General features: G+C 43.2%; 1 protein-coding gene across 16 annotated transcripts in view; it reads right to left on the reverse strand.

Moving 5' to 3' along the window:
• LOC110505642 (kinesin light chain 1) overlaps positions 1-27,017 on the reverse strand; it is a 36,195-nt gene extending 9,178 nt beyond the window's left edge. For 5 of the 16 annotated variants that reach the window (XM_021584998.3, XM_021584996.3, XM_021584994.3 and 2 more), the window contains exons 1-13: positions 26,544-27,017; positions 16,355-16,622; positions 15,864-16,094; positions 15,641-15,719; positions 13,955-14,183; positions 13,710-13,797; positions 13,113-13,214; positions 6,713-6,886; positions 6,483-6,582; positions 4,381-4,433; positions 2,426-2,493; positions 2,231-2,339; positions 1,744-1,908 (exon numbers count right to left, since the gene is read on the reverse strand). In XM_021584998.3, the coding sequence (XP_021440673.2) occupies positions 1,744-1,908; positions 2,231-2,339; positions 2,426-2,493; positions 4,381-4,433; positions 6,483-6,582; positions 6,713-6,886; positions 13,113-13,214; positions 13,710-13,797; positions 13,955-14,183; positions 15,641-15,719; positions 15,864-16,094; positions 16,355-16,621 (1,665 nt within the window). In that variant the 5' untranslated portion in view covers position 16,622; positions 26,544-27,017. Of the gene's footprint in view, positions 1-1,743; positions 1,909-2,230; positions 2,340-2,425; positions 2,494-4,380; positions 4,434-6,482; positions 6,583-6,712; positions 6,887-13,112; positions 13,215-13,555; positions 13,618-13,709; positions 13,798-13,954; positions 14,184-15,640; positions 15,720-15,863; positions 16,095-16,354; positions 16,623-26,543 lie in introns of all 16 variants that reach the window. The other 11 variants (XR_016491995.1, XR_016491993.1, XR_016491994.1 and 8 more) reach the window with 5 other exon arrangements.
• Between the last annotated feature and the right edge of the window lie 276 nt (positions 27,018-27,293).

A 27,293-nucleotide genomic window follows, 5' to 3' on the forward strand; every position in this document is an offset into this window, starting at 1 on the left:
AGGTGGCCAGTATGAGCTAACCAGTATGAGCTGGCCAGTATGAGCTAACCAGTATGAGGTGGCCAGTATGAGGTGGCCAGTATGAGCTGGCCAGTATGAGCTGGCCAGTATGCTGATCAATTTGGTAGTTATGTCATTTTTAAAGCAAATGAATAGAACTTCACTTAAGGACTATAACAGACTTTTACTCAATTCAGTATATTAAAAAAATATATATCCACAAAACAGCCAACATGACTATTTACCCAAAATAAAAACCATTTAGATTCTTCAACTCCAACCAGCTTGTATATTCTAACCCTGTTTGGTTTCTATAAAAAAAATCTAGTCAATTCCCTGTACAAAGCCATCGGCCATTTTCAAACAGCCAAGTTCAGAAGGCCTGAGGTTCAACCATAGGCAAATCAAATCACCGGAAATAATGGAAAAGAGGAGAGATACTGTGTCTGGAGAACAGTCCGTCTTCACACAGTTATATCATAGTTGCACACACAATAGCACAGGTTTTACTCAGACAGGAGACAAGTTAGCCCACCACAGAATGCACAGACAAGGGGATGCAGACAGTAGACAATTAGAATCACTCAGAGTAATGGGACAGGCCCAGGGCGGGATGCTGCCCCACCTCTACCTGGTAACAAGCTGCCACTAAATGCAGAGGAAAAGACAGCAGGAGTACTGTATCACAATCAACATGCATGTATAAGTCTGCCAATCCAGTATGTATTATGCCTCTGACAGAGGATACAGCTGTACAGGTCACAAACACATACTGTAGGCGCTTGAGCACACACACACACACCTAAGCAGACACCAATAGGCAGGTAAGTACAGACAGTACAATAATGACATCCCACACCCAAACACACACATGATGAAAGTGTCAGAGAGACTCTGAAGATGTACAGTACAGAGCCCACATGCATCAGTAGTGATGAGAACATGAATAAGTCCCCATGGCAACATTAGAGGTGTGGTTTAACACACAGGTTAACATACTAACTGGATAGTGTGAGTGTCTGACAGACCCAGTCCAATAGGTGTGCAGTACAGTAGAGAACACAGTTTAAGAATGTGTCTGAGCCCAGTCACCCCGGAGTCTTGAGGTGCAGACCAGGCAGGCAAGGGACTCCCAGGAGGAGATGCTGATTGGTTATCTTGGACACTACAGTTACTGTTGCTACGGGAGCAGGAAAGTTCTGAATAGCAGACTACAGCAGTGAATGTTGTGTAGTTCGCAAACATACACTGTGACCAAGTGGACTTTACTGCAGTAATCAGATAAAGACAGAGGGAATAGCTGCTGCATGGAGAGGATGTGTTAGTTGTGAGTAAAATACTGCTGCTGAAGGCATAAAAGAAGCATAAAAAACATATTGCTGACACAGAGGTCTGGGAAGAAATACGTTTTCCATAAGCAGCTGGAGTGTTCACTCCGTTAGTTGAGGACTATAAGCATCGGTGTAGACTAGAAGCATTAATGTAGAGCTGAGGTGATTATTATCACATTCAATCAGCATTACAACTTATAACTAGCTTTCACACCAACAATAGGGAGTCATAGAGAATCTAGGAGAGTTCCCATCAATGATACCACTGGCAACTCAGCCCTCATCAAATAATTTACAATTTGAAGAGGATATGCACTTTAAGAATAGGTAAGAAATAACTTTTTCTCTAAGGGGTGTGTGTCTGTACCCCCTCCCTACACCGTGTGTGGCCTGGGCTGTGTACTGTACTTACCCCGTTCCACTCCACGCTCATACTCACTTCCTCGCCCCTATCCGGGCCACTCTCGTACTTGACCGTGGTGTCGGAGGTCAGACTCTCACGGCTCCGCTGCTTCTCCTGCTCCTCCGGCTCGCTCAGAACATCCGCCACACGCTGCTTGTGCACTGTGTCCAGACCCTGGCCACATTGACAGGAGACACACACATTAACAAACACATACAGACACATTATGAACCAAATAAACACGTACAAAGATGATAAAGACAGCAAAATAAAAAAAATCTGGAGCATTTTCATGAGCCATCTACAGTGATCAACATCATGTGTTGGATTTTGTTATGGATTTGTTTACAATAGTTGAAAGGCAGGACCTGCTAATTTCAGTTAAGCTGCTGGACCAATGATACTCCAACAGTGCGTTCACCTTGAGTTTCATATGACCCTGGCCTGGCAAATCTTATTCAAGCATGTGAGTGTCAGAAGAGGACAGTGGTCACACCTGTTTTCTGGAGCGCTTGGCTGCCTCCTCCAGTGTCTCTGCCGCCTCAAATTTACCCTGCCGCCTGTAGAGGGCGCCCAGATTCTTCAGGGTGGTGGTTACTGTGGGGCTGGGGGCAGACATTATAAACACATCATGAACTAATGATGTAATCACATACAGAACAGTCCATGAGTTTCCAGACTCAACACAGACCTGTCTACTTTACAGGCCTTGTACCAGCCTCCATACTCTCCGAACAGGGAGCCGTCCTGCTGCTTTCCCTAGAGAAGAGAAGAACCACCACATCCATCAGTTGTCAGGATTTAAGGAATTCAAACGCTAATGACAAACACCCACCCCTATTCATGCGTTGCACGTTTGTGAGCCTTCTCCTCAATGCATCCTCATTGGGCAATAATTATTTGGTCTAAAGAAGATAAATAATTAGTAGGAAAAACCTTTGTCAACATTTTGATGTCGCCAGATTGACTTTAGATGCAGTATAACATTAGCTAACGTAAACTCACCCCATTCCGTACAAATGTGAGCAACCACAACATTCAAACGAGGTTACAAAGAAAACTAATGTGACTGTAACGACTGTGTTGACTTCAAAATCGGGGGTGTGAACTAGATTTCTATTCAAGAGTTGATTGACATGGTAATGGCTCTATAGTATTGGAGAAAAGTTTAAAAGGACTGACCCTCCGTTACATCGTGACGTGTCATGTCGTAACGTAGAGCACGCATAAAGCAACTATTTCTGTCTACAATCTCTCTCCACCAGGTGTAGCACTTCTCTCATCATTTAAAAACAAGAAATGGACAGTGACGGGGGTAAGGGGGAGATACCTAGTCATTTGTTGCGTCATCACTGCATGCGATCATCATTCTCAAAGCCGCTGTTTACTTCTAAGATTACTTTAGCACCGCCCTAAAAACCCGATTCAAATTCGACACAAACCTTCAAATAGGTATGTAATGACACATTATATAAACTATTTATAGTGTTTTATTTACATTTTAGAGGCGATAAGGTGATAAATTGGACAGATTGAAAAAAAGCAATTTTCCCACAAAACATCTCTCCTTCTCACTAACACGCAGTAGTTTTGCTTCCCCACCCGCCATTTTTAAAATGACCCGACGGGGCTCATTGCCGTCTTGAATTGGGGCGGCAGGGTAGCCTAGTGGTTAGAGCGTTGGACTAGTAACCGGAAGGTTGCAAGTTCAAATCCCCGAGCTGACAAGGTACAAATCTGTCGTTCTGCCCCTGAACAGGCAGTTAACCCACTGTTCCTAGGCCGTCATTGAAAATAAGAATTTGTTCTTAACTGACTTGCCTAGTAAAATAAAATGCAGAAACGGGCAGCGTTTAGGTCATGTTATTGATTCTGTTGGAAAGGGGAGAAATGGTGCTTTACAATGGTATTGACATTACCGTTGATCTGGAAGTATTACGTTTTTGAGGCGCTAAAATAAGGGCAATTGTAACGGAGTTATGTAACAAAAATCTGGAGGTCTCCTCTAATGTTAGCATTGCTAGCTATTTTCTGACAAACTTTGCTAGCTAATGACAACATTGGCATCTGTCTAAAAGTACATTTGCCAACATAATGATAAAGTTGCTTCCTACTAAATATGTGCCTACTTTATCAATGCCATCGTATTCCCAAGCCCCTAGAGTGTAATTTAGACGACAGTCATTCGCCCCGGTTCAAATTCATTAGCCCCCTTTCTACTTTTGAGCATCAATATGGCTGCAGCATCTGTATAACATTGATAACAATGGCAATGACGCGACCGAGGTGCAACACATTAATAGCAAAACTGTTGGTCACAAAGAACTTGCCTAAATATTCCAGCTAATTCTGGACAAATTATACGGAAGCGTAAAATGAGATCTAGAGTAAATTAACCGATCTGAGACATGTTAACGTAACCTAATATACATAAGTGCTTAAAGAGAGAGGTGGAAAATTGAGAGATTACAGTTCATCACAATTTCTTCAGCAGTCTAAATTGATGACCCTTTCATACCGTGACTGAAACACTTTTCCCTGTCAGTTGTGAAAGTTCAGCCACAAGTCAGTAGTGACACATGCCATGCCATGGCCATTAGTGAAAGTGGACCCTCTATCATCCCCCTCACAAACACACACTCTCACCTTGCTCTGTTCCTCTCTCTCCTCAGCATGCATCCAAATGGGTTTGTTCTCATCTGCAGAGCCAGAGACCAAAAACAACAATCAGACACATGCAGGTCTAAAAAGATATTGACAGACAGTCAGGCAGTCACCCAGGCAGCAGGGTGCTCGACCTGGTCTGTCTCAAAGTATTAGAACATTCAACTGAAAGGTCACTGTTGTTTTCAGAAGCGCATTTCCACTAAAATGATGACAGCAGCCTGAAAACATTAACTTTTACATGTATTTATTATTTAACTTCTTGGTGACAGGGGGGCAGTATTGAGTAGCTTGGATGAATAAGGTGCCCAGAGTAAACTGCCTGCTACTCTGTCCCAGATGGTAATATATGCATATTATTAGTAGTATTGGATAGAAAACACTGAAGTTTCTAAAACTGTTTGAATGATGTCTGTGAGTATAACAGAACTCATATGGCAGGCGAAAACCTGATACAAATCCAACCAGGAAGTGGGAAATCTGAGGTTTGTAGTTTCATTTAAGTGATTGCCTATCCAATATGCTGTGTCTATGGGGTCAGATTGCACTTTCCAAGGCTTCCAGCAGATGTCAATAGTCTTTAGAAAGTTGTTTGAGGCTTCTATTGTGGAAGGGTGTCGAATAAGAGCTGTTTCAACAAGTGAACTAGGCCGAGGCCAATAGGTTGATTACTGCGCGGTAACGCGGGCGCGCCGTTCCTTCTTTTTCCTCTGTAATGAATACGCTATTGTCCGGTTGGAATATTATTGAAGATGTATTATAAAAAGACCCTAACGATTGATTGTAAACATCGTTTGACATGTTTCTACAAACTGTAATGGAACTCTTTTGACTTTTCGTGTGGATTTTGCGATCGCGCATTGTGCCTTTGGAATAGTGAACTAAACGCGCAAACAAAATGAAGGTATTTGGACATAAATATGGACGTAATCGAACAAAACGAACATTTGTGGAAGTGGGAATCCTGGGAGTGCATTCCGACGAAGATCAGCAAAGGTAAGTGAAGATTTATAATGCTATTTATGACTTTTGTTAACTCCACAATTTGGCGGGTAACTGTATGGATTGCTTTTGTGGCTGAACCTGTTCTCAGATTATTGAATGTTGTGCTTTTGCCATAAAGCTTTTTTGAAATCTGACACAGCGGTTGCATTAAGAACAAGTTTATCTTTAATTCTATGTAAAAAATGTATCTTTCATCAAAGTTTATGATGAGTATTTCTGTTATTTGATGTGGCTCTGAAATTTCTCTGGATGTTTGAGGCATTTCTGAACATTGCGCCAATGTAAACTGAGGTTTTTGGATATAAATATGAACTTGATCGAACAAAACATACATGTATTGTGTAACATTGAGTCCTGGGAGTGTCATCTGATGAAGATCGTCAAAGGTTAGTGATTCATTTGATCTATATTTCTGCTTTTTGTGACACCTCTCTTTGGTTGGAAAATGCTTTCTGTGACTAGTTGCTGACCTAACATAATGATATGTTCTGCTTTCACCAAAAAGCCTTTTTGAAATTGGACACTGTGGTTGGACTAACGAGAAGTATATCTTTAAAATGGTGTAAAATACTTGTATAGTTGAGGAATTTTAATTAGGAGATATCTGTTGTTTTGAATTTGGCGCACTGCAATGAACAATCCCAGAGAGGTTAACTAGGCGAGTCAGTTAAGAACAAATTGTTATTTACAATAACGGCCTATCCTGGCCAAACCGGGACAACTCTGGGCCAATTGTGCACCGCCCTACGGGACTCCCAATCACAGCCAGAAGTGATGCAGCCTGGATTCGTGTTGCCTCTTGCACTGAGATGCAGTGCCTTAGACCACTGAACCACTCGGGTGCCCATCAAACAATAGATTGTGTGTGTGTGTGTGTGTGTCCGTGGGTACCAGAAATCACCACAAATATAGTAAAACAAAGAAAATTCTCGCTCGTGGGGACATTTCCCAAGTCCCCACAAGGACAAAGGCTATTTTAGGTTTAGGGGTTAGGTTTTAGAGAAATATTATTTTGAATGGAAATCAATTTAATGGCCCCATAAAGATAGCAAAACATATGCTTTGTGAGAGTGTCTTACCGTCTACAGAGCCAAACTCCCTCTCATGTGCGCGGGTAAGGATCTCTTTGTACAGAGTTTCAGCCTGCTTGAACTTCCCCTGCTTCAGGTAACAGGACGCCTTGGAGAGGAAGAGAGAGAATGTAAGAATATGATCTTCAAAAAGTAAGAAAATCTTCTCATAACTCATTAGAAAATGTGCAGTCATTTTTCGAAGCCAGTGATCTCTTAACCCTATGTGACCCTCTTACCAGATTGTTTTTGGTCTTGGCCACATTGGGGTCGTCAGGGCCCAGTTTGGTCTGGTAGATCTCCAGGGCCCGCTGGTAGTAGTACTCTACCTCCTCATACTTGCCCTGGTTCTGACACAGCAGGGCAAGGTTGTTCAGCTGCTTGGCAACGTCTGGGTGGTCCTTACCCAGAACCTGGACAGGAGGTGAGATGGGGAGGCCATGTAAATATAACAAAACAGTGGGCAATAAAGCAATAATGGGTCAGCTTCTCAAAGTAAGGGGGCAAGAAAGGAGTTTATCACAACAAAAAGAGACGGCCGGTGTTTTCCACAAGTACATAGAGTAGCCAAATAGAGAAAGTAGCCAGCCAGGCAGCCCTGGGCCGTTTTTTTTCTTTCCCCACTGGGTAAATTCCTTTTTTTTGCAGAAGGAGCTCTATTTTGGTGGCCTCTGGTACATTCAAATGCTTTAATTCCATCAAAATATTCTAATACCTTGATTCCATTTTTTTTCCTTCCCTTTTTTTTTTTTTTTACCTTTATTTAACTAGGCAAGTCAGTTTAAGAACAAATTCTTATTTTCAATGAACAGTGGGCAGAACAACAGATTTGTACCTTGTCAGCTCGGGGATTTGAACTTGCAACCTTTAAGTTACTAGTCTAACACTCTAACCACTAGGCTACCCTGCCGCCCCATTTTAGTCATTTAGTAGACGCTCTTATCCAGAGCGTCTTAAAGTTAGTGCATTCATCTTAAGATAACTAGATAGGGGACAGCCACATATCACAGACATATAAATTATTATAATTTTTTTTTTTTTTTTGAGGTGGCAGAACGAAGTGCTCGCATTGGGGTGTAGGAAGGTAGGGAGGGGCAGTTCCTCTTGTGTTCCATAGGTAAGCACCATGGTCTTGTAGTGGATGCGAGCTTCAACTGGAAGACAGTGGCGTGTGCGGAGGAGCGGGGTGACAGAACTTGGAAAGGTTGAAAACCAGGCCGGCTGCAGCATTCTGGATAAGTTGCAGGGGTTGGATGGCACAAGCGGGGAGCCCATCCAACAGCGAGTTGCAGTAGTCCAGACGGGAGAGGACAATTGCCTGGAGTAGGGCCTGCGCCACTTCCTGTGTGAGGTAGGGTTGTACTCTGCGGATGTTGTAGAGCATGAACCTGCAGGAGCGAGTCACTGCTAGAACCGAGCCCTGTGGGACACCAGTAGTGAGAGTATGTGGCGCAGACACAGATCCACATCCCCTTGTAGGAGGGCCAGGTAGGATGCAATCCAAGAGTGTGCAGTGCCTGAGACGTCCAGCCCTGAGAGGGTGGAGAGGAGGATCTAATGGTTCAGTGTCGAAGACAGCAGATAGATCTAGGAGGATGAGAACAGAGAGAGTCAGATTTGGCAGTGTGGAGAGCCTGAGACGTCCAGCCCTGAGAGGGTTGAGTGGAGGATCTGATGTTTCACGGTGTCAAAGGCAGGAGATAGATCTAAGAGGATGAGAACAAAGGAGAGTGTGTCAACTTTGGCAGTGCGGAGAGTCTCCGTGACACAGAAGAGAGCAGCCTTGGTTGATTGACCCGTCTTAACACATATGGAATCATGTAATAAGCAAAAACATGTTAAACAAATACAAATAGTCACCCTTTGCATTGATGACAGCACTCTTAGAATTCTCTCAAACAGCCTCATGAGGTGGAATGCATTTCAATTAACCTTTGGGGTGGCAGGTAGCCTAGTGGTTAAAGCGTTGGGCCAGTACCCGAAAGGTTTCTAGATCGAATCACCGAGCTGACAATGTAAAAATCTGTTGTTCTGCCTCTCCCCAGTAGGCCGTCATTGTAATTAAGAATGTGTTCTTAACTGACTTGCCTAGTTGAAGGTTAAATGAACAAAAAACATTTAAGTTAATTTGTAAAATGTATTTCTTGTGTTGTGACAAGGTAGAGGGGTGTTATACAGAAGATGGTCTTTTACCAAATAGGGCTAAGTCCATATTGTGGCAAGAACAGCTCAAATAAGGAAAGAGAAACAGTCAATTATTTTAAGACATGAAGGTCAGTCAATCTGGAAAATTTCAAGAACTTTGAAAGTTTCTTCAAGTGCAGTTGCAAAAACAATCAGGCGCTATGATGAAACTGGCTCTTAGGAAGACCGCCACAGGAAAGGAAGACCCAGAATTACCTCTGCTGCAGAGGATAAGTTCATTAGTTACCAGCCTCAGAATGCAGCCAAAATAATTGTTCAGACGACATCAACTGTTCAGAGGAGACTGTGAAATCAGGCCTTCATGGTCGAGATGCTACAAAGAAACCACTGCTAAAGGACACCAATGATAAGAGACCTTCTTGGGCCAAGAAACACGAGCAATGGACATTAGAAATCTGTACTTTGGTCTGATGAAATTAGATCTTTGTGTCTTTGTGAGACGCAGAGTAGGTGAACGTATGATCTCCGCATGCGTGGTTCCCACAGTGAAGCATGGAGGTGGTGGTGTGATGGTGCTTTGCTGGTGACACTATCAGTGATTTATTTAAAATCAAGAAACACAACCATCATGGCTACCACAGCATTCTGCAGTGATACGCCACCCCATTTGGTTTGCGCTTAGTGGGACATTAATTTGTTTTTCAACAGGACAAAGGACCCAAAACACACCTCCAGGCTGTGTAAGGGCTATTTGACCAAGGAGGAGAGTGATGGAGTGCTGCATCAGATGACCTGGCCTCCACAATCACCCGACCTCAATCCAAATGAGATGGTTTGGGATGAGTTGGACCACAGAGTGAAGGCAAAGCAGCGAACAAGTGCTCAGCATATGTGCAACTCCATCAAGACTGTTGGAAAAGCATTGCTCATGAACCTGGTTGAGAGAGGGCTAAGAGTGTGCAAAGCTACTTTGAAGAATATTAAATCTAAAATGTATTTTGATTTGTTTAACACTTCTTTGGTTACTACATGATTCAATGTGATATTTCATAGTTTGATGTCTTCACTATGATTCTTTAATGTAGACAATAGTAAAAAATAAAAATGATTGAATGAGTAGGAGCCCAAACGTTTGACTGGTACTGTATTTTATTAAAACAGAAAAATTAAGTAAACAATATTTTGAAAACAAATTAAAGGATATAGTTTTCCAGGTTTCCGTTTTTATTACGTTACAGCCTTATTCTAAAATATATTTTTTTGTTTTAATAAAAAAAAAGCTCCTCAACCTACACACACACAATGCAAAAACAGGTTTAGACATTTTTGCAAATGTATTAAAAATAAAAAACAGAAATGCCTCATTTACATAAGTATTCAGAACCTTGCTATGAAACTCGAAATTAAGCTCAGGTACATCCTGTTTCCATTGATCATCCTTGAGATGTTTCTACAACTTGATTGGAGTCCATCTGTTGTAAATTCAATTGATTGGACATGATTTGGAAAAGCACACACACCTGTCTATATAAGGTCCCACAGTTGACAGTGCATATCAGAGCAAAAACCAAGCCATGAGGTAGAATAATTGTCCGTAGAGCTTCGAGACAGGAATGTGTCGAGGCACAGATATGGGGAAGGGTACCAAAATATTTCGGCAGCATTGAAGGTCCCCAAGAACACAGTGGCCTCCATCATTCTTAAATGGAAGAAGTTTGGAACCACCAAGACTCTTCCTAGAGCGCCAGGGTTCCTCTGAGGAGATGGACAACCATCTCTGCAGCACTCTACCAATCAGGCCTTTACGGTATTGGCCAGACAGAAGCCACTCTTCAGTAAAAGGCAAATGCCAGCCCACTTGGAGTTTGCCAAAAGGAACCTAAAGGACTCTGACCATGAGAAACAAGATGCTCTGGTCTGATTAAACCAAGATTGAACTATTTGGCCTGAATGCCAAGAGTCACGTCTGGCATAAACCTGGCACCCTCCCTTCGGTGAAGCATGGTGGTGGCAAGATCATGCTGTGGGGATGTTTTTCAGCGGCAGGGACTGGGACTGGTCGGGATCGAAGAAAAAAAAGGAAAGGCTCAAAGTACAGAGCGTTCCTTGATGAAAACCTGCTCCAGAGCGATCAGTACCTCAGACTGATACGAAGGTTCACCTTCCAACAGGACAACAACCCTAAGTACACAGCCGAGACAACAAAGGGGTGGCTTCGGGACAAGTCTCTGAATGCCCCTGAGTGGCCCAGCCAGAACCCGGACTTGAACCTGATTAAACATCTCTGGAGACCTAAAAATAGCTGAGCAGCGACGCTCCCCATTCAACCTGACAGAGCTTGAGGATCTGCAAAGAATGGAAGAAACTCCCCAAATACAGTTGTGCCAAGCTTGTAGCGTCATACCCAAGAAGACTCAAGGCTGTAATAACTGCCAAATGTGCTTCAACAAAGTACTGAACAAAGGGTCTGAATACTTATGTAACTGTGATTGTTTTCAAATGTATTAAAATGTAAAAAACTATTCTAAAAAACAGTTTTTGCTTTGTCATTATGGGGTATTGTGTTTAGATTGATGGGGGGGGGGGGGACTATTTAATCCAATATTTAATCAATTTTAGGCTAACGTAACAAAATGTGAAAAGTCAAGGGGTCTGAATACTTTCCGAATGCACTGTACATTACATGGGACGTGCATATTCACAAGCTTCATGCTTCCTCTCCCTCCTCCATGTAAAGGAATTTGACTGCAACCAGAGATCTGGATATAATGACAAGATACTCATGTCTCCACCCTAACAATGGGAGTCGTTGTCCCAAAGGCGAGAAGGCAGGCGACAAGCTTAGGTCCACCATAAACCCATAGAAACGTACTGGGCTTATTCCGGATATATTTTGGCGCGATTGAAACCTCTCGCTTCGCCTCTTCCTCTCTGCTGCGTTTCCCTGTCATTGCTTGCTTTGTGAACGACAGGCGCCTGTCCCATCAATAGATCGCTAGAAGATGCATATAGTTCATTTTAGCGGGAGAGGGCTCGACGGACTAGTGAATTCAAACTTTTAAATGAGAAGTAGCCTAGTTCAAATGAAGAAGTGGAAAATGTAGCTGGCTGAAAATGGGTCTGTAACCGGCTGATTAGCCGACAGCCGGTGCTTATGGGAAACACTGGACGCCATCCCCATTACTTTGGATTGAAGAACAATCTCACTTCTGTCCTTTGTTTACTGGCTAGGCTAAATATCATAAGAGAATAAGAGGGTGAAGTCAGAGCAGAGCTGGAGGAGTGGCATCACAAATGGGTTGGGTGAGGACAGAGAATGGAGCAGAGGGCTAACGCTGTCTCTCTGTCTGACTCAGAAAGAGAGAGACAGAGAGAGACTGGGAGTTAGGAGTGAGACACACTGCTCATTAGCAGGGAAAGAGTTCCCTCCCTTCTATGCAGTGACCGACAAAGGCTTACTGATGAGGTAGACTTGAGTCTCTGATTGATGGTTTCCGTCTGAATGATCAATAGTAAGAGGTTTTCAAAGCAACCTGTGCTGCTGGATGTGTACAAATCTCACTCCTCCTCCTCTCTCCTGTGAAGTTTCTAGGTAAATTTGAAGAGTTTACTGTAAACATCATTAAAAGTATAGGATTTCAACAGGGAATACAAGACAGCAAGGTCTGGGTGATATATTGATTGAGTTTTATTGAGGAGAGTGATGCCTTTGAACTCGAGCCAGGGTTAGTGCCTGTTACTGGGGTACTCTGTAGAGAGAGACCCTCCGTCCGCCTCCTCCTTCTAGTCTTCACCCATAGGGATAAACCAAGGACTCAGGCAGCTCATTCAGTGGGAAAAGCAAAAGCTATAAAAATAAAGAACTGCCAGGAAAATTCCTCCTACATCAGCAAAGCTGTCTTCCTTCCTCTGTTGCGAAAGCTGGGTGGCAAGTCTCTAACCTTGAGAGAGAGCTTTATCAGAGTTGAAGTGGAAATATAAATAAAATGTCTCAGCTGTCTTTAAGCTCTGTGCTCTCCAACACAGGAGTCGACATGTCAATCTTAGCATGAGGGAGCATGAGGGGAAAAGGCACAGGGCGAGAAAGAGAGAGAACGCGAAACAGAAAGGGAGATGGATAAATAGAGAGACAGCACTTTGTATCTCTAGGACTGCTGAGCTTCTCCTTTATAAACATCCAATTCTGCAGTCAAATATCCTGAACCCCTTACAGGACTCAACTCACTCCAAAGTCACAGTTCCTCTGAACAACACAAAACTATAGGGAGGCTTGGGAGAGGAGGGGGTGATTACAGGCGGGAACATACACAGAAGATAAGTATTTTTATTTTTTTTTTTAAATGTTTGACAAAGAAGAAAACTTTCCAAAGAAATGAAAAGTCCTTTGAAACTTGAGCAAGATTTACTTGGAGAGGAGCAGGAATCCAGATCATTCTGCAGTATTAGCACTCCATACCCACAATGCCTTGTGGTGACATATGCCCTCTGACCCACCTTCTCCCGGATCTCCAGAGCCCGCTTGCAAAGGGGCTCCGCTTCCTTGTACTTCCCCCGTTTCCCGTAGAGCACAGCCAGGTTGTTGAGTGTAGCAGCCACCTGAGACAGACACACACACACACAGTAATATACAAAGATCATGCTTGAGACAGCCTCAATCATTAGTGCCCGTGTGTAGTAGTGAGTGACCGCAAGACTCAACCATGGCAGCAGAGTGCAATTGATTTGGTGAATTAGAGGTGTGACCGACCGACGAGAGGAAGACAAACAGGGGAAACAGGAAGTGATTACTGCTCTGTAATTATATCCCAAATCAGCAGGATGAATCTCCACAACGTGCACATCACTCAGCCCACCAGACCACAGAGGTGCACACAGTGACCTTTAACTGGAGTGGTCTGGTGCCCACATGGAGGCTGAAAGGGGATAGAGAGCCTAACCTCTGCTGCTCTGAGTCTGCACTGAGGGAACTGGATGTCCAGGGAGAGTCAGAGACACAAGCCTGTTGGGGTCGACACAGTTAGTGGACCTGCCTGCCTAGCTGGTTACAGACATACTGCTGAGACACAGAGATTGATGAGAAACATCACTCACCGCTGGATGGTCCCTGCCCAGAGTCTTCTCCCTGATGGCCAGGGCGTCGTTCAGCAGGTTGGCTGCCTCTTTGTACTTATTCTGGTCCCTGAAAGAGGAGAACGAGAAAGAGAGAGAGAAGCCATAAAGCATGTTAACGTTGTTTCTCTGACAATGAGGTCAATTACCAGTGTATTATAATGACTACAATTGATTCACACCGAATACCAACCATCCCCACCCCAGAGCCCCTCCTCCAAGCTGACCTGTAGACCAGGGCCAGGATGTTGAGCATGGTGGCCACGTCTGGGTGGTTGTGTCCGGAGGTCTTCTCCAGGTCCTCCAGGGCCTGTTTGCAGAGGGGCACGGCCACCTCGTAGCGGCCCTGGGAGGCGTACTGGATCACCAGGTTGTGAAGGGTCCTGAGGCGGGCCGGGATCTCATAGCCTCCCTGCTGGGCTGCTGCTGCTGCTGCACTACCGTGGGGCTGCTGGACTGGAGACACAGAGCAGGGGGGTGAGGGGTTAACATATCAATTACTCACATGGACTATTCACTCAAACACACACTATTAATGTTGGACTGGAGAAACAGACACTGGAAGTGTCTCATTAGACGCCCACAGCTCTGTATCACCTCTGAAGGAGGGACAGTGGGCTGAAGAAGGAGTTGTCCTCTGCAGTAAGAACACTCTCCACCACACAGGAAAAGGGCCGGTATGATGCCAGTATGGCGATACTAGTTAGAATCACCACAAAGAAACAAAACGCAGTGGATTTCACTTCTTTAGGAAAACAGCCGTGATATTGGAAACAAACATGTCATCTAGAGTCACATTTACTTTCCAAGCTAAAGTACCAAATATTTTACATACAGCAGGTTTTTAAAGGACAAAAAAGTTTGGTCTGCTTCGTGTTTTCATTTTTGCCACAGGAAAAAATATTTAGATACTGATATCATCCTGGCCCTATACAGGAAGTATCAAAAATGTCTCGCCGGAAAAACTGATCCCAGGTGTTCAGTCGACTCGCACTAGAGTGACGAATCCTATCGACATGCCTGGCCAAACCAAAGATATCCACTTGAAAAAGCAGTGCACATACAGCAACTATGTAAAAACATACAATCCACCTTTAACCAGGGCCCATTGTACCAACTCCAGCACCGCACTGATAGGGACCTAAGAGCCTATCAAGGAGGTAGCAGTCTGGACAGTAGAGGAGTCTAACCCACTTCACTATAACAGTACCAGCCCAGGATCATGTCATACAGACACAGAAGGCTATCTCAGTCAGCTCTGCTTCATGTGGCAGCTGGATTAATGTGAGCATACTCAGGATCATTTGATGATGTGTTCCTCCCCCGCTCTCTGGAGAGCTTCCTGGCACTACCCACTCTTCCCTTTGATCCTCTCTCTCCCCCCTCAGAAACACAGATTAAAATAAAGTAATAATATCCCCAATACAAACACAACAAAGGACTAGAGATCCTGCTCCCATCTCCCTCCCTCCTCCACAGCCCTATCTGCATCTCATTAGTTCTCTATGCGGTGGAGCAATTCCTGGAGATGTATCAAATTGCAAAGATTTAAAGTGCACTAATGTAGATATGTACTGATATGGCTTACTTCATTTGTTGGATGTGGTTCTGTGTGGGGTCATTATACAATATGGTAATGTACGTAGGATCCCTTTTGTTTAATTTTGTCCATAATGATCTGCTTAAATGGGGAGTAGTTGTCTGTCTCTGTGCCTCAGATCCTCTCCTATAAATGCTGGTTGCTAGAGTGAACCCAACCTGATGCCTGTGTGATCTGGCTAACTGGGTCCATTTCCATTTGGCCTGCTTCAACCAGTCAATGTATTGAGGGAGTGGGGAGGGAAAGTGGGAACGAGGAGAGAGAATGGGAGGGGTGGAACGGAGAGACATGGGGATATGAAGAAGACACTCACTGCCAGGAGGTTGGTCATCCTGGTCGTCTGGGAACAGATCATCCAGATTCTCTTTACTGGAGTCAGAGTCCTTCTCCTCCTAACAGAGGAAAACAGAGAGGGCAGATGATTGTTATTTTCATTTAGAGTAAACCAGGCAGATGAAAAGCAGTGGGGTGTGTGTGTGTGTTTGCATCAGCCTGCTTGCGCGTGGGCATGTTGTGTATGGTGTGGGTTAACTCACCGATGGCGACAGATCCTTGTCGTACTTCTTGAGCTGGTTCATGAACTCCAGGTGTTTCTTCTCCTCCTCCAGCTGAGCCACGCTCTGCTCACTCTTCTGCAGCTTCTGCTGGGTGCCCGCCAGTTCGTCCCTCAGCCACTGGTTCTCCTGGCACAGCCGACGAACCTGTGCCCGCAGCTTCTGCTTTTCCGACTCCACAGAGCTCAGGTGGCCCGACAGCGCCATCATCACCTGGGACAAACACAACAGGGGAACAGGGGTAGTGGTGAGGCAAGGGGTCGAGGAAGAACAATGAGAACACTGGAGGTAAATTCATGGATAATCCTCTGTTTCAGACTAGTTTACTGACACTCAGACCATTGAAGTAGTAGATGGCTGTGGTTTCTCCATCTAGCTATCTAATTTGAAGGTTAATTCGATCAGATCCCAGAGGGCTCTATCTCCAGCTCCCCCAGGTCCAGAGGTATGTAGCAGACAAACAGTGTACTGACCTGTGCCTCGCTCAGGCCCAGCTCCAGCATCTCCAGGGACTTGCGGATCATGAGGGACTTCTCCTCCACCAGGACACCCTGGTTTTCCTGCTTCAGGCAGCGCAGCGTTCCCAGCAAGCCCTCCAAGATAGAGTTGTGCTCCTGCTTCAGAGCCTCCAGGCCCTGGATCACCTGCTTGGTCCTGGAGATGATCTCATCCTGGGACAGCTTCTCCCCAGGGTCTTCCTCCTCCTTCAAGCACACCATGGTGGACATGTTCTCACGCATCCTGTACCAGACACAAAGAAGAGGAATGGATTTAGTTGTCAGAAGTACAGATACCCTGGCCTAAGTACATTATAAATATGCTGTCCCTTTAATTCAGTGTCACTAAATGCATTAGCCCTACACTATATTTGTTTACATTTGACCTGTATCCATTGTGTTAGAGACTCAGACACTTTTGCTTAAAATAACTTCTGTCCAGGGCCTCCCGGGTGGCGCAGTGGTTAAGGGCGCTGTACTGCAGCGCCAGCTGTGCCACCAGAGACTCTGGATTCGCGCCCAGGCTCTGTCGTAACCGGCCGTGACCGGGAGGTCCGTGGGGCGACGCACAATTGGCCTAGCGTCGTCCGGGTTAGGGAGGGTTTGGCCGGTAGGGAAATCCTTGTCTCATTGCGCACCAGCGACTCCTGTGGCGGGCCGGGCGCAGTGCGCGCTAACCAAGGTTGCCATGGTTTCCTCCGACACATTGGTGCGGCTGGCTTCCGGGTTGGATGTGTTAAGAAGCAGTGGTTGGGTTGTGTATCGGAGGACGCATGACTTTCAACCTCCGTCTCTCCCGAGCCCGTACGGGAGTTGTTGCGATGAGACAAGATAGTAGCTACTAAAAAACAATTGGATACCATGAAATTGGGGAGAAAAAGGGCTAAATTTCAAAAATAAATGAATTAACATTTTTAAAATAACTTCTGTCCTCGCGGCTGGGCGGGGCATTACATTTTATCATCAGACAGCCTTTCCAACATCCACTTTAGTCTAGCCCATCTCAATCAATATGCTCCTCCGTGTGTCTGCATCGGGGAAATCACTAGTTGTGTTGAACAAAGCGTGCTTATCAACCAATGACAAACATACAGGCAGGGCTTTTGTGCTGAAGACAGACCTCGAAAAAGAAAGAAGAGTGTGGGCAATGTATTTGAAGACCTTCTGCTCTGACTTCTGCCTGTTCAAACACAGAGCCAAGCTGAGGTATTGATGACGTAAATAACCTTGGACAGAGGGAGCAGTGGAGCATTCTGAACCACAATGTTTGAGAAATACGCTGTCACGGGCAATTCCAGGCCCCTCCCAAATCATTCTCCCACCTGGCGAATAAACGTTTAGAACGCTCAATAAATAGACGTAAAGGTCCAACTCAAAGACTATCACCACATACATTGATTTACATTGTGCATTTTAGTCATTATGCAGACGTGCCAAATGCAATTAGGGTTAAGTACCTTGCTCACGGGCATAGACAGATTTTTTTACCTAGTCGGCTACGATTCGAACCAGCAACCTTACGCCTGATTCACACATCAGAAACCCGAATGAATAAATCAAAAAATATATAAACACTAGGCCTATAGGCTATGCCTACGCTGTGTTGTATGCCACTGCCTCGTAAATATGAGCTGAAAAAACATAGGCTTTTCCGTTAAAACAACTACAGCCTATGTGCATGTTGTCATCAAAATTCTAATCTTAAGTCGCGGAATTCAAACTATCCTTTTGTGAGGCGCAGCCAGGAACTATGTAGATGGCGAGTGGTGGGATCGATAAACCAGAATTGGAGGATCCATCATCTTTACATTTTGGGAACATTTAATAGTACGTCAACAGTGAAGAGACAACTCCGGGATGCTGGCCTTCTAGGCAGAGTTGCAACAAAAAAAAGCCATATCGCAGACTGGCCAATAAAAATTAAAAATTAAGATGGGCAAAAGAACAGACACTGGACAGAGGAACTCTGCCTAGAAGGCCAGCATCCCGGAGTGGTCTTTTCACTGTTGACGTTGAGACTGGTGTATTGCAGGTACTATTTAATGAAGCTGCCAGTTGAGGACTTGTGAGGCGTCTGTTTCTCAATCTAGACACTCTAATGTACTTGTCCTCTTGCTCAGTTGTGCACCGGATAGAGCCAGTTTGCTCTGTTCTGTGAAGGGAGTAGTACACAGCATTGTACGAGATCTTCAGTTTCTTGGCAATTTCTCACATGGAATAGCCGTCATTACTCAGAACAAGAATAGACTGACGAGTTTCAGAAGAAATGTCTTTGTTTCTGGCCATTTTAAGCCTCTAATCGAACCCACAAATGCTGATGCTCCAGATACACAACTAGTCTAAATAAGGCCAGTTTTATTGCTTCTTTAATAAGCACAACAGTTTTCAGCTGTGCTAACATAATTGCAAAAGGGTTTTCCCACGATCAATTAGCCTTTTAAAATTATAAACTTGGATTAGCTAACACAACTTGCCATTGGAACACAGGAGTGATGGTTGCTGATAATGGGCCTCTGTACTAATCGGCATGGCCGATTAATTAGGGGCGATTTCAAGTTCTCACAACAATTGGTAATCTGCCTTTTTGGATGCCGATTACATAGCAATCCACGAAGAAACTGTGTGGCAGGCTGACCACCTGTTACACGAGTGCAGCGTCAAAAGGACCTTGTGGCTGCAATGAGCCAGGGTAAGTTGCTAGCTAGCATTAAACTTATCTTATAAAAATTTTAAAATCTTCACATAATCACTAGTTAACTACACATGGTTGATGATATTACTAGATTAACTAGCTTGTCCTGCGTTGCATATAATCAATGCGGTGCCTGTTAATTTATCATCGAATCACAGCCTAATTCAACTTTGCCAAACGGGTGAAGACTTAACAAAAGCATATTCCCGAAAAAAGCACAATTGTAGCACAAATGTACCTAACCATAAACATCAATGCCTTTCTTAAAATCAATACAAATAAGTATTTTTTTTAACCTGCATATTAAGTTAAAATAAATGCATGTTAGCAGGCAATATTAACTAGGGAAATTGTGTCGCTTCTCTTGTGCTCAGTGCAAGCAGAGTCAGGGTATATGCAGCAGTTTGGGTCGCCTGGCTCGTTGCGAACTGTGTTTCTTCCTAACAAAGACCGTAATTAATTTGCCATAATTTTACATAATTATGACATAACATTGAAGTTTGTGCAATGTAACAGCAATATTTAGACTTAGGGTTGCCACCCATTCGACAAAATAGGAAATGGTTCCGAATTTCACTGAAAGAATAACCGTTTTGTTTTCGAAATGACAGTTTCCAGGTATAACCATATTAAATGATCAAAGGCTCGTATTTGTGTGTTTATTATAATTAAGTCCATGGTTTGATATTTGATAGAGCAATCTTACAGCGGCGGTAGGCAGCAGCAGGCGCGTAAGCATTCATTCAAACAGCACTTTACTGCGTTTGCGAGCAGCTCTTAGCAATGCTTGAAGCACAGCGCTGTTAATGACTTCAAGCCTATCAAGTCCCGAGATAAGGCTGGAAATACTAAAGTGACTATAAGAACATCCAATAGTCCAAGGTATATGAAATACAAATGGTATAGAGAAATAGTTGACGCGTCATAATTCCTATAATAACTACAACCTAAAACTTCTTAACTGGGAATATTGAAGAAGTTGGAATATTGAACCACCAGCTTTCATATGTTCTCATGTTCTGAGCAAGGAACTTAAACGTTAGCTATTTTACATGGCACATATTGCACTTTTACTTCTCCAACACTGTGTTTTTGCATTATTTAAACCAAATTGAACATGTTTCATTATTTATTTGAGACTAAATAGATTTTATTTATGTATTATATTAAGCTAAAATAAAAGGGTTCATTGAGTATTGTTGTAATTGTTATTACAAATACATTAAAAATGAAATAAAAATAATAAAATCATCTGATTAATCGGAATCAGCTTTTTTTGGTACTCCAATAAATCGGTATCTGTGTTCAAAAATCAAACTCGGTGGACCTCTACTCTGTACGCCTATGTAGATATTCCATTAAAAATCAGCCGTTTCTAGCTACAGTAGTCATTTACAACATTAACAATGTCTACACTGTATTTCTGATCAATTTGATGTTATTTTAAATGAACAAAAAAGCTTTCCTTTCAAAAACAAGGACATTTCGAAGTGACCCCAAACTTTTGAACAGTGGTGTAAATACCACAGTCCTCTTACATTTGGGAACTTTACAGTCCTATGGATCAAACAACCATGAAAAAAGGTAGGCTCTCCCCCCTCAGTTACGCACATCAACAACAAGATCAACAACGAATGCTAGCCAGAGCAAGATTACCTCAAATCTAACAAGGGAATTAGATAAACCCTTTCAAACATTTTCAGATAGTTGGTCGTCAGAATTGCACTGATTAACGATGGGGAATAGTAGCCTGCTTGTCCTTCTGCTGCTTGCCTGCCAATGCATGCTTGTCCCAACCCACATTTTCACAACTGAATGGGAACTCTCCTGCCTGCACGGCCATTTGATCAATACCAAATACATTTGATTGGCAACTATGGGTGCGTTCGTAAATTGCCTCAAGTGTGTCAGAGTACGCTGTTCGTAAATTCCGAGAGTTCAGAGCACACACTGCACTATTGACTCTGGATGCTCTCGACGAGAGGTAGGGTTGATACGAGCGTTCCTTACAATGGCAGTCATGCACCCAAGCTAACTAGCTAAAGTTGGCTAGCTTGCTAGCTACTTTCAGACACAAATGAGAGAACACCTCACTCTGACCCTTTTAAGCTGGGTGGACACCACATGACTTACAAAACTCAGCGACGTTAGGATTTTGAGTGTGTTGCCAACGTAGTGTTGCGTACACTAAACGATGTGGCACATCCTGTTATGGTTTGTTTGTAAGTTGTACGTTTCGGTGTTCCTCAAGGTTCCGTTTTAGGACCACTATTGTTTTCACAATATATTCTACCTCTTGGTGATGTCATTTGGAAACACAATGCCAACTTTCACTGCTATGAGGGATGCTAGTTATAGGTCCCAAGAAACAAAGAGATCTGATGTTGGATCTAACAATTAATCGTGATGGTTGTACAGTCATCTCAAATAAAACTGAAGGACCTAGGCATTATTCTGGACCATGATCTCTCTTTGGACGAACATATCAAGAATATTTCAAGGACAGCTTTTTTCCATCTTGGTAACATTGCAAAAATAATTAACTTTGTCCAAAAATTATGCAGAAAAGCTAATCCATGCTTTTGTCACTTCTAGATTAGACTACTACAATGCTCTACTCTCCGGCTACCCAGATCAGGCACTAAAAAACTTCAGTTAGTGCTAAACACGGCTGCTAGAATCTTGACTAGAACCCCAAAACTTGATCATATTACTCCAGTGCTAGCCTCTCTACACTGGCGTCCTGTTAAGGCTAGTGATGATTAAGGTTTTATTGCTAACCTACAAAGCATTACATGGGCTTGCTCCTACCCATCTCTCCGATTTGGTCCTGCAGTACATACCTACAAGTACGGTACGGTCAAAAGACGGAGGCCTCATTGTCCCTAGCATTTCTAAGCAAACAGCTAAAGGAAGGGCTTTCTCCTACAGAGCTCCATTTCTATGGAATGGTCTGCCTATCCATGTGAGAGACGCAGACTCTGTCTTGACCTTTAAGTCTTTATTGAAGACTCATCTCTTCAGTAGGTCCTATGATTGAGTGTGATCTGGCCCAGGGGTGAGAAGGTAAACGGAAAGGCTCTGGAGCGACAAACCGCCATTGGTCTCTCCACTGGGATTCACTGCCTGTAACCCCATTACGGGGGCTGAGTCACTGACTTACTGGTGCTCTTCCATCCCATCCATAGGAGGGGTGCGTCACTTGAGTGGGTTGAGTCACTGACGTGATCATCCTGTACGGGTTTGGCGCCCCCATGGCTCGTGCGGTGGAGGAACTCTTCATCTCAGGGTAGCAAGTTGGTGGTCTGTTGAGATAACTCTAGTGGTATGGGGGCTGTGCTTTGGCAAAGTGGGTATGGTTATATCCTGCCTGGTTGGCCTTGTCAGAGGGTATCATCCACAGTGTCTCCCGGCCCCCCCAGTATCTATGCTGCAATAGTATATGTGCCGGGGTGGCTAGGGCCAGTCTTCTTTCTCTCTCTCTCATAACTTGTGGTTGTCCCCAGTCCACTTGGTCATGCTGCTGTTTGGGGTAGACTGGGTTTCTATATACAGTGGGGCAAAAAAGTATTTAGTCAGCCACTAATTGTGCAAGTTCTCCCACTGAAAATTATGAGAGAGGCCTGTAATTTATCATAGGTACACTTCAACTATGACAGACAAAATGAGAATTAAAAAAAATCCATGAATTTATTTGCAAATGATGGTGGAAAATAAGTATTTGGTCAATAACAAAAGTTTATCTCAATACTTTGTTATATACCCTATGTTGGCAATGACAGAGGTCAAACGTTTTCTGTAAGTCTTCACAAGGTTTTCACACACTGTTGCTGGTATTTTGGCCCATTCCTCCATGCAGATCTCCTCTAGAGCAGTGATGTTTTGGGGCTGTTGCTGGGCAACACAGACTTTCAACTCCCTCCAAAGATTTTCTATGGGGTTGAGATCTGGAGACTGGCTAGGCCACTCCAGGACCTTGAAATGCTTCTTACGAAGCCACTCCTTCGTTGCCCAGGCGGTGTGTTTGGGATCATTGTCATGCTGAAAGACCCAGCCACGTTTCATCTTCAATGCCCTTGCTGATGGTAGGCTTTGTTACTTTGGTCCCAGCTCTCTGCAGGTCATTCACTAGGTCCCCCCGTGTGGTTCTGGGATTTTTGCTCACCGTTCTTGTGATCATTTTGACCCCACAGAGTGAGATCTTGCGTGGAGCCCCAGATCGAGGGAGATTATCAGTGGTCTTGTATGTCTTCCATTTCCTAATAATTGCTCCCACAGTTGATTTCTTCAAACCAAGCTGCTTACCTATTGCAGATTCAGTCTTCCCAACCTGGTGCAGGTCCACAATTTTGTTTCTGGTGTCCTTTGACAGCTTTTTGGTCTTGGCCATAGTGGAGTTTGGAGTGTGACTGTTTGAGGTTGTGGACAGGTGTCTTTTATACTGATAAGTTCAAACAGGTGCCATTAATACAAGTAACGAGTGGAGGACAGAAGAGCCTCTTAAAGAAGAAGTTACAGGTCTGTGAGAGCCAGAAATCTTGCTTGTTTGTAGATGACCAAATACTTATTTTCCACCCTAATTTGCAAATAAATTCATAAAAAATCCTACAATGTGATTTTCTGGAGAGAAAAAAAATCAATTTTGTCTGTCATAGTTGAAGTGTACCTATGATGAAAATTATAGGCCTCTCTCATCTTAAGTGGGAGAACTTGCACAATTGGTGGCTGACTAAATACTTTTTTGCCCCACTGTAGATGCTTTTGTACCTGTTTACTCCAGCATCTTCAAAAGGTCCTTTGCTGTTGTTCTGGGATTGATTTGCACTTTTTGCACCAAAGTATGTTCATCTCTAGGACACAGAACGAGTCTCCTTCCTGAGCGGTATGACGGATGCATGATCCAATGGTGTTTATACTTGCATACTATTGTTTGTACAGATGAACGTGGTACCTTCAGGCGTTTGGGAATTGCTCCCAAGGATGAACCAGACTTGTGGAGGTCTACAATTTTTTCTGAGGTCTTGGCTGTTTTCTTTTAATTTTCCCATGATGTCAAGCAAAGAGGCAGAGTTTGAAGGTAGGCCTTGAAATACATCCACAGGTACACCTTCAAATGACGTCAATTAGCCTCTCAGAAGGTTCTAAAGCAATTACATATTTTTCTGGAATTTTCCAAGCTGTTTAAAGGCACAGTCAACTTAGTGTATGTTAACTTCTGACCCACTGGAATTGTGATGCAGTGAATTATAAGTGAAATAATCTGTCAGTAAACAATTGTTGGAAAAATGACTTGTGTCATGCACAAAGTAGATGTCCTAACCGACTTGGCAAACTGTAGTTTGTCAACAAGAAATGTGGTGTGGTTGAAAAACAAGTTTTAATGACTCCAACGTATGTAAACTTCCGACTTCAACTGTAACTGTCAACAACTTAATAATAAAACATCTGATTGGCTCCGTATATGTTTAAGCAAAATAACACCGCATGAGGCGTAGAAAAATGCATAGAACTGCAGGAAATTAGCTTTAAAACTGCAACAAAAAAAAATAAACTCCATTGAAAAATGTATAGAATGGCAGAAAATATGCTTAAAATGCAAAAATGTCTCAATATCGCCAAGATGGGGGCCTCTAAAATTCTCTACAATTAGCCGCGTTGATGGGCCAGTGACATTTATTCAATATATTTGCATGTATTTACACCCCAAAAATTAAATGCTAATTAGCTTCTAATGTGGCTATCATAAAGAACTACAAATGCCATGACCTGGACAAGACTGCCAAATCTCTGGATTAAACTAATGTTAGCTAAATGTAGTAATGAATAAATTGGCTACATTTCTTTAAAAGGACAATTATGTGAACTATCTTGTGCAAGTTGAAATAGACACAAACCTGTTAGCAATGGTGTGAAGATGTGCAGGAGCTTGCTGGGATTTTTAGTTTTGCATGATATCTACTTTGATGCTAATTAATATTTTCAAATCTGTGAGTAAATAGATCCGGATATATTGATAAAAGTCCCCTTGTCCAAGAGAGTTTTACATGGTTATCAAAACATCACGCCAGGGTAAGCCTACACAAAAAACAGTCCTTATTTTAAGTGATTCTAAAATCCACTATGGGAAATATTAATGATGGAAAAACAATTGGAACCATTTCCCTGCTTGATGGCTAGGTTTTATAACAAACACCTCCACTATAGCAGAGAAAGCAAAAACCAATCAGTGAAAAGAGGAACATACACAGTGCTTGTACTGGCGAACATTCTTGCATTAAAATGAAGAGATTATGTAAGATTACTCATAGGGAGCAAGGATATTGAGAAACGTTCCCACCCAACACTGACCACAACAGTGTCTAAAACAACAGGCAGGGCCTTCAGTGTGTGTGTGTGTGTCATTGTTCTATGCAGCATCCACAATTTATAGATGGCAGCTTCCCTTGGGCTCCAGTCTAAGGGATTTGCATGGTTACTTTGCCCTGGGGCAGCTTCACACTGAGGACAGAATCTAACAAGGCCATTTGACTGCACTGGCCCTGTCCTCCTCACACTGACACCCAGGCCAGGACATAATCAGCTTCAAAATCCAATGCTGCTTGAGAAGCAAGAAATGAAGGGTGGGTACTGATGGGGTGGGGTAGGTACAGTGAGTGTGTGTGTGTATAGTATTACTTCAGCTGTGCTATTCATCCAAAAATGATGACAAAAAATACACAAAACATCTGCCAGCTCTGAGACTCCATGATAGTGGCAAGTTCCTCAGTTCCACGCAGCCTAGTAGAATTCACATTCACAGCCACCTGACTTTCAAACCCCCAGCTGCCAACCCAAATACACTGGGTTCAGTATCCCTAGTCACCACAACGTCTACATACTCCTGATCAACACAGACACACTTTCAGAGGGCACAAGAGTCCTCCTACAGAACAGCCCTCCCGAATTTCAATGACAACCATCAACGCTTGGCAAGCAGTCACAGAAAAAAACAGTAGCTCAGAGGTTGAGGAGAACATATCTAGCTACTGTAGACACAGATACTTGGCCAACTGAACTGTTGTTTTCATTAAGGTCCCCTTCTCGGTTATCTAATGAACTATTCGTATTCTATAAATTGAGTAATCGGTAGTACCTGTTAAGTGTGCTCAAACCTAGCTAGCTGCAGTTTTAGTGCGTGGTTTCTGTTTATAACAGATAAATGACTGTAGTTAGCTAGCATAAACTTCCTGAATACTCCTAACAACCTAATCTTAGGATAAATCCATAACAAGTGTACTGTAGCTAGCTAGCCACATGCTGTGCGCAACATGTTATAATTTCTCAGATTAATTTACTTCTGTTAATTGAAAGAAAGATTGCTTTAACTAGATGCAATGATATCGGTAACAGCCTGTTCGGCATCTAACTAGCTAACGTTAGCTGCTTGTCAACATTAGCTGCCACTGACAGACAATCCCAGCCAGTCAATCTTACCGTTCTATTGAACATCCGTTGCCCCAAAGTAAAGTGTTAGTCCGACTTCAATCTGATTCAAAACTGAAATGTTGTATACCTCAAAGACCAAATTATTAACTGTTTATAAACTTAGCTCAGCTAACCTAGCGAACTATTTAATATCTTGCCCTTGTCTTCCTTACTGACCGGAGATACCTAAACCAATGCAGTTTAGCTAGCTAACCTTTACATAGCTGTCACGCCGCGAATTTGATTGCTTATCGCTGCATCATCGGTGACTACATACCAAAGTAAATCAAGAGATTGCGAAACAAAAAGGACATATTCGCCTGTGTTACATGCTCTTTCAAGTTAGCTAAATACACGAGCTACTTTTAATTTAACTACCCAGCTAGGTCTAACATCACCAGGGACTAACGCTGTGCGAAAATGGCGTTCCCTTCCTCGCCACCCAGCTCCCTTCCTTGATCATGATGTCATCATATTTAGATTAAAGCGGCAATCAGGAGTAGAAACAATTACAAAACGTATCAAACGCCACTGTTCTTGTAAAAAAGATGAGTGATGGGGCCGGAGAAATGTACCACTCTCAAATTCATAAACAAAGCTATGGATGCAAGGACCGAACAGCCATGATTTCAAAATTACAGTTTTAATCATGTTTTGAGGTTTTATAGTGTTCGTTTACTTTGTTTATAAAACTTGTAGTAAACAAAACTTATATTTTGAGTTCTGATTTGGTAGGACAGTTGAAATAAGCTCATGAGT

The sequence above is a fragment of the Oncorhynchus mykiss genome, chromosome 25, assembly GCF_057628025.1.
Source record: "Oncorhynchus mykiss isolate SJ-2025 chromosome 25, ASM5762802v1, whole genome shotgun sequence".
Lineage (NCBI taxonomy): Eukaryota > Metazoa > Chordata > Actinopteri > Salmoniformes > Salmonidae > Oncorhynchus > Oncorhynchus mykiss.